Source organism: Corticium candelabrum, chromosome 7 (assembly GCF_963422355.1).
Source record: "Corticium candelabrum chromosome 7, ooCorCand1.1, whole genome shotgun sequence".
Taxonomy (NCBI): Eukaryota; Metazoa; Porifera; class Homoscleromorpha; order Homosclerophorida; family Plakinidae; genus Corticium; species Corticium candelabrum.
In genome coordinates, this window is record NC_085091.1 from 4,625,863 (window position 1) to 4,638,126 (window position 12,264).

General features: G+C 42.1%; 1 protein-coding gene across 1 annotated transcript; it reads right to left on the reverse strand.

Annotated features, from left to right (window-relative positions):
• Positions 1–634: 634 nt before the first annotated feature.
• On the reverse strand, positions 635–3,236 carry LOC134181715 (carbohydrate sulfotransferase 11-like). The gene is made up of 2 exons (XM_062648982.1): positions 3,215–3,236; positions 635–1,461 (listed from the first exon to the last, which is right to left on the reverse strand). The coding sequence occupies exons 1-2, from the start codon at positions 3,234–3,236 to the stop codon at positions 635–637; spliced, it is 849 nt and encodes a 282-aa protein (XP_062504966.1).
• Positions 3,237–12,264: the final 9,028 nt, after the last annotated feature.

Sequence of the window (12,264 nt, forward strand, 5' to 3'; positions counted from 1 at the left end):
GGGCGATGTATGATCTAAAGAACAGACTTTAAAGGTCGAATTCTCGGCGTTTCCTTTGACGAGATTCGTCACTTTTAATTAACAAACAAATCATAGTCTTTGTGAACACATTTATATCTTTAGGTAACAAACGAAAAGTTGTTTTGACGTAACAATGAAAAGGATTTCAGTGGTCGAAGACTTGCAAGGTGTTCCCGTCATTACGTACAACTATTACGAGCCCGACCAGAAAGGAGGAACTATGCTGTATCCACGACAAGATCGTGAATGACGAAAGAAAATTGTACATGACGTTGACTGGTGACGTATAAACGTGTATATATGATTGAAAATGCAACAATTTACTTTCACGTTAGTTGATATAATTGAGAAACGACGAGATGCGCATCGTGCTGTCCAATGTGTATCTTTTAGAATTTAGTTACATATCAAAGTGAACAGAAAGCGTTGAAGTCAGGTAGGGTACATTTATCACAAACTCTGACGGTTTCTTTCCTTTTTCGCAAATAATAAATACCATTGGTAGGTGCTGATCATGATGTCTACGGTACTGTTGGCGAATTCAATTGCATGCAAATAGGTTCTAACATTCTGACAAACCTGGCCTCTATATAATATTATAGTCTGCATACATTTACTGTTTCATTCTACTCCGTTCTGGTTTCTCATAACCAAAAATCTCGTAATCATTGTAGTAAACAGACAGAAGGCTATTGTAGGATGCCTCAGGAAGTTGAGATAAATACGGAGTTTTGTCTTTTTTCGTAGGATTGACGTGAGGCATCTTTAGCCAATGCGGCGCACCTATTATCATCAAGAGGTAGCGACTGTCTCTGTCGACGGTTGAACTCTCCATATCGATGTAATAATCGTAGTGAATGTGACACGGATAACACGCCAGGTTCTGTGGCATCCACTGATAATTTAACTTAGCAGTTTTCGTCGTGTCGTTGCCGAAACGAGACACAAACGTGGCAAAATCCCAGATACTCATGTTTTGCCACGGATGTTTGGGATCGCTATGTCCTCTCACAGAGTCAGCGTACTTTACTATTCTGGTACTATGTCGGTCGTGACCTTCATTTCTCTTTCGTAACATCAAATAGTCTGCTGCGAAACGATCGAGTGGCTTTCTGTAAGCCATAAACTTTGTGTACGTTCTAAGTCTGTATTCGATTTCTGATCTGTTCTTGTACGATTTTAATGTCTTCAGTCCACTGAGAAAATGAACCGATTTGACCGCATCGCCGATAGTTGTGAACGAGCTTTTCAGTACTTGCATGACTGCTCTCCAAGAGGTCGAGCCTGACTTCCAAACGGGACAGTAGATAACTTTGTGATTGTCGTCTACGATGACGCGTTTGTACAAATTGTTAAGTTGTTCTTCAGAAAGAGGCTGTCGGAATTTCTTGCATCTGTCGTCGATAGAGGCTCTCACACGTGCAAAATGTTTACGAGATTCTGTAACATTAAAGTTTTAAGTTTTACATTAGAGCAGAGAAGCTTCAACAAACGTCAGACATTTTGTGTATCAACAGTTAAATAGTAGCTTGGCAGTTTTCTCTACGTAGAGGGTGCACGCAGCGGCGTAGCCAGCATTCCGTGCCTGCACAGATCGCATTTTTGTGTTTGAAGATTAATAGTGTAATGCTGCTAATTACATATGTGTAAGTATGTATGTATGTATTTACATAAGACGATGTGAGTCCTGCTAATCCTTCACTTTGATGGCGAAACCGTCAAGCCATGAAGGTATTCTTCTCCAATTTAATCAGAACGCTTAGGAGGAAGAAGGGAAAACACCCAGCCAAAGCTATAGTGTTTGCGTTTAGGCATACCATGAGGATAAAACTACAGATGGCAACAAGAAAAGAAAAACAATCAGCTGGCTACTGGAAACCACTTACAGAAGGAAAAGAAGTTATAAGCAATTAATGTAAAAATTAAATCTAGCTTGATTGATGTATGTATGATTGCAATGTAAACGATCTATACTAAGCTTTAAGCGACTCTTTCAATACAAACAGAAAAATGTATTCATGTATGTATACATTGATTAAAAAGTGCTTATCAAATCGCTCGACATACGTGTATACACCATCGTGTATATATAACGTCACTATAGAACATCTTAGATCCCACTGTCATTAGCATCCTGTCAATAGATCTCACTGCAACCACTGTTACCACATGAACACTATACTTACAATGTAGGAAAACATCAATCTGGTAGCGTATGCACCCGAGAAATCGCAACAGCATTACAAGTTCATGTCGGTGCAAACAAAATTTTGGAAAGCTTGTTCTCCTCGGCCCAGGTCTCCCCACAGCTACGCCAGCCAATGTAAGGTGTGTGTTTGTGTAGATTAACTTAAGACTGTCGATCCAAGTTTGCACCTGCTTTGTGGGACGGCCAGCTGTCTAGCTGAGTTTCTAACCGTCCATTTCTTCGTTGCTATTAGAGCTACAAATAGTTTGAGACTCCAAGGCTATCTTAAAAATAATAAAACTGCTTTAATTTAGCAGTTTTGTTATGTATAGCAGGAATTCGTGATATGCCAAATATTTAAAATGGTGTGAGGCAGCTAAAGCATGGTAATCTTCAAATGTCGGCTAACATTTTTTGGTATTAAGATAGACAAACGTTGAAATTGCAAAACCCCAAATTAAAAAAATGCAAAACGCATTCTATATCAAAGATATCGAGAAGGGCTCCAACCTCGGCCTCTTTATTCATTGTTCCCAATTCTTTACCCAAGCATGTCAAGTTTAACGGCATGCCACACTATGCCCCAAAGGCGTCATGGAATTCAGGTGTCCGAGTGACCCAGTAGAAGCACCACTGTCGGCCTACAAGAGGTATTCTACCCAAGCCGAAACTCGAGCAGCGTCGCCATCTGCTGGCTATAATACGAAAGCCAGCAGCGTGGAGTTCTTATCCACTACGCTAAATTTGAACACGGGTGGTAAGCGTTGGAACAAGTGTGCTTTCTGTAGATGGTATGGCCGGTCTAACTCTATTTCAGTTTCAGGTCTGTCACCCTCGAGCAAGATCAAACTATCCGAGACGCCGGATTCGCTCTCGATTTCATGTGGCAGTGTGACTTATATAGGCAAGCCCCGCTTTAGAACCCAAAAACGAAGCCTATCCACACACTATGGTGTAAGACTTCAAAGACAAGAAAAAGGTCCGTTCCCCCACAACCTCGCTCACCGTCGAGACCGAGCACACCCATGTCGGTCTTTCTCGGTGACATAAAAAATCCATAAATATGTTTATGCAACGCCCATCCAAAGCAACTCGTTGAAGACTTTGTCGACAAGCTGCGCATACGAAGAGATCTAATACAAGTAGTGTTTTTCAGCGATATCTTTTGGATTATTTCTAGTTTTCCGCACAAAGCAAAAAACTGGATTTAAAAGTGGTGCGACCAAGTGCTAGTGGTGGGATTCAATTAGAGTAAGTACGACTAGAACTTCATCAAAAAGCACTTTGTGAACAAGATCACCGATACTGCTAAGAATATCAAGGTAGCCAAGAAGGTCAAACAGACCATAATCTTACTAACTCCCCGCTCCTCTTCCTTTTTTTCGTGAAATATCTTGAACCAAGCACTAGCTACGACAAATGATTCAAAGTCTATGGCTGTAAATTGCAGAAGAGTTGGTTTCCCTACAAGTGTTTTGACAATCCCGACAACTCCAACTCCCTGGTTTGCCTATTCCAAGCTCAAAGTTCAATACCCACTCTTTCTGAATGAGTGGCAATCATGCAAACGCACATTACAAGAGAGAGGTACGACCACTTTTGCCGATTGGCTGCGGTACTACAACGACCGCAATATCGATCCATTCCCAGGAGCACTCACCAAGATGAAAAACTTCTATTATGAGTATGGAGTCGACATTATGAAGACGTCGTCCTACTCCCTTGTGTATGGCTCCAGTTCCAACTTCGAGGCACCCACCAAAACCACAAAGAACCCATCCTCGTGGCTCCCAAAAAGGAGTCATACAAAATGCTGAATAGTGCAGTGGTCTTCGGGCCAAGTCTCGTCTTCACAAGATATCACAAAGCTGGATAACACGCATTCGATCACAACAATACGACTATTCACGCCTTTGCCAAAAGGTTGTAGACAACGACGACAACGGTCTATACCTTTGGCAAGAGCGAAGCACATGCCCGCAGCGTACCAAGAGTTGTTCGGCACTACGAAATTCCCAAGCCGATGGGAAAACGTCGTCCAAAACATTGTCCAAACCTCTGATCAAACCACAAAATTGAGGTTTGGCATGCAGAGATCGGCATCCGTGTCCCTCCCAATCTCTACTATAAGTTCGCGGAGATTTGTCCACTATTCAATAACCGAGAGGTTGATGACGCCGACGTCCAAGAGATGCTGGACTACTTACAACTCTCTGGTAGACGCGTGTCAACGCTAAGAAGCTGCTTAGTACCCTATATGCCAACAAGATTCTCCTATATGCTCCACTACTCCAATGGTATATCGCCCACAGCCTGAGGTCACAAATATACTGCTCAATCGACTACAAGCCCAAAAGATCTTCGAGAGGTTCTTTGAGCAAGTGAAAGCCGAAAGACGTACAGGAGATGAGTAAATAGCCTAGGCCCTTTTGCAGATGTATTTGAACTGCTAGGTAGCGTCAATGAAAAACTCATCGAAGCGTTGGAGCGGCAAACCAACGGCATCTACACCAATGGCGAAAATGTCGTTGACAGCGCTATGCGGAGCGCTTGGATCGATGCAGATGGATATGATGAGATTGGTGACACCTATGAGTTGCATTCCAGCAAGCCACAGATCACCATCAGGAGAGCCTTTTATGTGGGCATTGCAGTCTGTGAATTAGCCAAACTACAAATGCTTAAGTTCTACTATGATTTCCTTGGCATGTATGTAAACCGTCGTGACTTCGAGTTGATTCAGGTGGACACCGACAGTATGTACATGGCTTTGGACACAAAGAACATAGACGAAGTGATACTTCCAGAAATGATGAAAGAATTCCAGGCCCAACGTCAAGAATGGTTGTCTAAGAAAACTTGGAGCAACCACATACCCGGTCTATTCAACCTGGAGTTCGAAGCATCACGCGTCATCGCCGTATGCAGCAACTGCTACTATGTAGACGATGGAGCCGGGCATAGTAGTAAAGCTTCCGCCAAAGGAATGTGCAAGAAGCACAACGACATCACATGATGGCGCTATGTCTCGACTCTCCAAGATCAAATCGAACGTGCTCAAAACAGAAGCTTCCGAATAGTGGACGGCTGCATGAAGACTTACCTGCAAGACAAATTAGGTCTCAACGCTTACTATGACAAACACCGAGTCTTCCCTGATAGCATTCACACGGAACCAATATACTAACCAGTCAACAAATATCAAGCCAAAATTATTTAATACTCCCAACGAGCCAGCCTCTACGCACTAATTTCATAAATGATGTTGGAGCTGAAATAGAGTAGCGTGTAATACCTCCGCTATATCAGAAACGTCCATGGCGACCATCTGTCTGTGATATAGCGACAGATGGATCAACACATCATCGGTCATGAGGAGTTTTATCGGTTATATTTGTAGTTTGACGAATAATCGAAACGATACTATCGTCAAATACAGCAAATCTTTGGCTAGTTTATCACAAATATTTGAATACACCGACTCTGGAAACATCTCTAAAATACCATCTGGAATATCAATCTTTTACGATCGAAGATAGCCCTCCATCACCCAAGCGGCGAGTCTCCAAACCAACGGGTGCACATCCTCATATAAAGGAACCGATTATTCAGCCATGACTGGTATACGGTACACTATGTATATTGTTATATTGAGGTCTCACGCGCGATTCCAGCGACAGTGTGATAGGACGGAGGGACAGCCTGCCTCATATCTGAGCAAGGCCTTGGAAAGTTGATCTTGAATATTTTAATAATATTTTCTACTTAGTTTATCTGCAATGGAAAGACACGTATCGGCGACGAGCCAATTCAATCGGTTGATTTTGAAGAAAAGAATGTCATCTCAAAACTCTTTCCTCACGGGCATCTCCTCAAAGTCTTCAACTTTTTCTTATAGCTGGTGTTGGCAAATCGACAGGCTTCCACCTTCTAGGGATAATGTTTCTTTATGGTCAGTGCGTGTAGAGTCAGACCCAATCCGCTCACAGCGAGCGCAATGGGATTCACACAGACAACCCACCACGTCACCCACAACCCAGCTCAGGCTCGGTCACATGGAGCGCCAAGTTATTGTGTTTGAAGAATCTAAACAATTTCCGATAACACCAACATCGATGGCGGTAAGTACAACTGGGTGAGCATACAAATGTCACTATTTGAAAAATTAACGTTGATGTGATTGAAGTTGATTGCTAAAATTATTTCCTTATATATGAGGATACATAGTCTTTTTCGCCTCCTCCAAATCTCTTGGAATGTGAGCTATTGCTGTACTAAGATCGCATATAGATTACTGCTTTGTCCAACGCCTATAGCTAGATGTGTTTGTGTAATAAATCTATTATTTTCAGTGACCGTACCTTCATCTCCCTCCAATTTGATTCTAAACCCGCTCACGACAGTTTGAATACCATTCATTTTGATTTCAACTACAGTACTTCCATCTTGGTTTCAACCCCATCCACTTTGGTTTCAACTGCATCCACCTTAGTGCCGACTGCGGTTTGCTGACCAACCACGCTGTTCACATCGGCACCAAGCTTACGCGCGGTTCTGTTCGTTCTCTGGATATCCTTTTAATTTTCTAGTATATCCAGACTATTTTGACCCACTGTTTTCTACACCAAATCCTTCCTACTTCTTAACATCTTGACGTCCTGCGTCAAATGCACCAAGACTTCAACTTCCTTATGAGTTTCAAACTTACTGATCGCCATTGAGCAATATATATATATATATATATGTATAGGTTAGATGATTTACACCTTATTCAATACTTCAAGCTTTTCGAAGTTTGCCTAAATCGACAGCAGGCTTACACACTGTCTCATTCAACACCCCAAAGCTTCTTGAATTTTGGCGAGCAAGCTTTGGTTGGTCTCTATAGCCAGAATATTCTGATTTAATGTTTTCAGAAATTTATCAATATTCTGATGTCTACCTTCCATAGTGGACAATCTCGTTATAACCGGGTTAGATTCCTCCAACAGTTTATCGATATTCTGATGGCCACCCGCTATCAGCTGTCTATTTTCTCTTGCAAATTCCGCTCCCTAATCAGACGCAGCTTTAAACAATTCGAAGTCCAGAAGGATTAGCAGCAAGTCTTCGATCTTCCTGTTTGTTCCAAAATTGTTTACTAACCTTATATAGTCACTGTATATAGATATTATATAAAATGGATCTCATTAATTTCGATGACAGATACCGTGGCAAGTCGAGAGACAATTGGTATTTTCTACTCCCCGATTGCTATTACATCATGGTTGGACTGACGGAATGTGGAAAAACAACATTGTTGTATAACATGTTGATGAGGTGGATGAAGCCCGACGAGTCGATTATCTACACTATTATTCCCTACTAAAAAAACTATTGATTGTTACAAGACCTTTTTCGATTTCTCGGAGACCAATGGAGTAGATTCCGAATGCTCGAATCGGAAGAGGTGATACCCATCAAGAAACTAGACGGTGATACTAGTAAGCTGATCGTCTTTTATGATATCAAAATAGACAGCAGGCATATGAATCCATCAAGAAGTACTTTTCACTCTCCAGAAATCGCAACTGCAATTGTATCTATCTTACTCAGAGTTACTACGACGTTCCTAAAACATTCGTCGAAATACCAAAGCCTTTTGTCTCTTCCATGGTCTGGGCAGCAAAGATATTCGACAGATAGCGGATGATCAAAGCAACGCCATAAGCAATGAAGAGTTTGCCGATATCTATAGCAAGGCATTATGCGAAATCTACTCATTTATGATTCTCAACAAGACGAGCAATTATATATCCGAGATGTATCGTTGTGGTTTCATAAATTCTATCTAACGATGACAACGTTTTCTTCTATGAGTGACGGATATCATTCAACAGCGCCACAAATATCTGAGAGATATACGCAAATACCAAAAAGAAGGCCGTCGACATATACGTTCAATAGTGTACCTTGATGAAACTTGAGCAAATTCAACTATAGTCTCTGAGCGCTTGTGGCTAGATGAAGAAGGAAAGGGAGGATGGAAAATAACCTCTGGGAAAGGCAAACGTCCTATCATATTCATGCAGGCTCCAAAAACGAATGGACTCCAAAATATGCTCTTGTGTTCCGTTCCAAAACCCATGCTGGAGATTATCATGATGAGATGAATGGAGAACATTTCTTGGATTGGTTTGACAACAAGCTACTACAGAAATTTCCTGGAAAATCTCTTATCATTTTAGACAACACTCTTTATCGCAATGTAGTGCTAGGAAAAGTACCAACAAAATCCAGCACCAAGACCGTGATGAAAGAGTAGCTTACAAGCAAATCATTGCATTTAAAGACACAGATCTCAAGGCAGACGTTTTTGCAAAGATCAGAGATGCCGCTCCCAACAGGAAACTGTTTCAGACGAATGATCTGGCACAGCGACTTGGGCATACAGTTCTTCGATCTCCTGTTGCTCACTGTAAGCTAAACTCGTTTAAAATGGCTTGGTCAAAAGTCAAACGGTACTTAAAGAAGCACAACCAAACCTTCAAGCTGGCCGACTTGGAAAAACTGGTACCTGCAGCATTTCAGCCTGTGAATCCGGAGATTTGGAAATCGTACTGCAAACACGTAGAAACAGAAGAAAATTTCTGAAAAAAAGACGGAATGAAGGAAGACCTCGTGGAGAAATTTATATCACAAATGAGATAGACGACGACGATGACGATTACCAAGTGACGGAAAATTCATAGTGATGTTCCTCACCAAGACGAGGAAGAAGACATTGGTCATCCAAGCCCAGACGAACACGCGACCAAGCGTTGCTGAACGAAGGCGAAACTTTGAACTAGAGTAATTAATCGTAATCAGGCAATTAACATGGCGTCTGCTCTCTTTACCACTTAGCTGTAATCATATCCTAACCATAACATTTTACTACACTAATGGTCTTTGACATGCAAAAACGATATCCTCCTGGCTGCGTCTTAATTACACAATCTGTTTAACGTCTAGAAGAAATCCGGGCTCTTGCGCTTTCGAATGATGCCAAGATCGTCGCTTACCGACAAAGGACACAGCAGTTATTGCAATTTTTGTGATTACTCAGTGAACGCAAACAGAGAGTAGACCGTACACTTTTCGGAGAACCAGTTTGTAAGTTGGAGTGCCGATAGAAAGAATGAAGCAACTAGTAATAGCTACAACAATAATGTAAGGTGGTGCTAAGCTTTACTGCTAACGTAGATCTAGAGGTGCAACTGTAATAATAAACGAAAGGTAATTGCAGCAGAAAGCGAATTATGAGTTAGCGGGGCAGTCTAAATCCGAGATGCCCAAATTTATATTGGACGTGGAATCAGGTGGATATTCGTGCATGGATCCGTGGATCTTTGGATTCGCGTTTCCAATTAGCCAACACGGCCACAGTTGTGTAACAGCCACATGCGGCAATCTGCGGTAATCTCATATTAATGCAGTATTATATTGCAATCTCATATTACAGTCTCATATTACAGTCTCTTATTACAGTCTCATCGCATGGTCTTTCGCATGGTCTCTTCGCATGGTCTCATCGCACGGTCTCATTGCATGGTATCATCGCATGGTCTCATCGCCTCATCTTATTGTCTAATTTTGACACAAATGGCACGCCATACTGACGGATAGTCAAAAGGAAGCGTTACGGGCTACACCCTACGATTACCTCACTTTCAACTATCGGAAGGTGATGCCTTGAATATAACCCAGACTCAATACAATGAGATTACAAAGGAATAGACCCAGGGGCGGAGCATTGATTTGAAACTCTCCAAGTCGCAGATAGAAAAAACGGTGGATCGATTTGCTCGATGTTTGCTAAATTTATACCTAAAATCCTCAAATTTGCCCTCGCGGTGCTCGGTACTCTAGGATTGAGCGCCGTATCCGGTGCTGTCTCTGTAGCCACAAAGAAAGCTGTTAGTGGTGGTGCGGTTCGCCATGTTGCGGTTCGACGTAGTGTGAGAAAGGGCGCGACTAAGGTGTGATCAAAGAGTATGGATTTCTGAGCGCGCTGTTAATCCGGCTTAGCAGCACCACTCATATTAAATACAAATACATTGGGTATCGGTAGTGGAGCCGGCAGGAGCCAAAGGATTGATGTACCCGGATCTTTTGGCTATGGAGTAAGAAAAGGACGAAGACGTGGAGGCCTCTAACCAATTTTACTGATTGACGATGCACTCGAGAATGGTGTGGTAGACAACTATCAAGGCACCTATAGCAAAGACACCATACCCAACAAACCCAAAGCCGATGAGTCTCTAGTCATCAACCTAACAGATTATTTTGATGTTGATGGAACTCATTGTGTGGCTATATATAACGATCCCAAGACACGAGATGTGGGCTACTTTGATAGCTACGGGATGCAACCTCCGGAGGCTGTCTACCGGTATATGAAAACGACAGGAAAAGCATCGTGTACAATTCGAGCATGCTCCAATATATAAATAGCGTCTGGTGTGGTTAATATTGCCTCTACTGTATCGTTCATCGTTTTCAAGTCCGCTCCACAAAAGATATTCTTATCGATTTTACCCAAATTCAGTCCTTGGAAAATGAACGCTGAGTAAGTGGTTTTATGTAAACACTTTTTAATGTAGTCGTATATATAGAACCGTGGTGTCGTACTGAGCGAGGTGCAAAAGAAAGACTCCGGAAGTGAATCCGACTCCTATGCGGACAATGAACAATAAATAGTTTAGTGATGAGGTTGACGTGCCAGGTGTCTGCAACCACAAGAGCCAGATTTATGTTGAGGAAAACAGTCAAGGGTGCTTAATTGGGTAAAGTTATAACTAGTATAGCACTTATCGGACCAACACTCAAAGGGATATTTGGTAGCGGAGCCGGAAAGGGGTTGCGCTTACCCGGCACGGTAGGTGAGGATAAAAAAGTATCGTGGACTGACCAACTAGCCGAAGAACTCCATAAACAAGCGAAACGGCGGTTTCCGACGAGACGTGTCAGGGTGGGAGGTGTGGGCGACACATGGTCCGCGGATCTCGTCGACATGCAGTCTTTTTCAAAATATAACGACCGAATATTGTATCTTCTCAACGTCATAGAAGTGTTTAGCAAGTACGAGGAGCATATTCCGTATGTAGAAAAGACGGTTAAATGTATGGATCATGCTTTCGACACGATATCAAAAAGGAAACCAGGTAGGTTGTGGGTGGGTCAAGATGGTGAATATGACAATAGGACCACGGATCACTTGCTAGAAGACAATTTGGTATCAAAATATATTTCACATACAATGAGGGCAAAGTGGTGGTGGTGGTGGAAAGATTTAATCAAACCCTAAAAACCAGAATGTGAAATACATGTCGGCCAACAACACTTATAGGTACATAGACGTCTTGGGTGAATTGTTGAAGAAATGCAATACCTTGTATCACAGATCTATACGAATGACCCCCACCAAAGCCAACGGCAAACAAAACGAATCAACCGTTTGGACAGTCGAACTCCACAAACCCGTTGTTTTAACAACGATCAAAGTCGGTCATCGTGTTCGAATGTCCAAGAAAGAGACCACCATTGAAGATACACAACCAACTGGACCAAAAGGTTATCGAGATTGTCGACATACAATACCCTAATTCGGTGACCTATAACGTCCAAGATTTGAATGGTGAGCCCGTCGATGAATCCTTCTACGAGCCAGAGCAACAGGCGACCCAGCAAGTGTTTCGCATCAAGAAGGTTTTAAGGAGTAAGGTGACCTAGCGTTCGTCAAATGGAAAGGATATACCAATACATTCAACAGTTGGGTGGACAACCTCACCACCCTTCGATAAGATTTATGATGGTCTCCCATAATTGCTCTTATTTGACTAGAATTTTCTCTTTCATGAGTGCACATCGTTGGTCTTGCTATGGAAGAGTAACACCATGTGAATATCTTGAAAAGCATAAAATCCAATTTGAGGAGTTGTCTTTGGTGGTGACTATACTATATTCTCTCTACCCGTCGAGTTCTTATCGCAATAGACCTTTTCTGATCTTTGGTTAGATCGTATCGTTGCAGT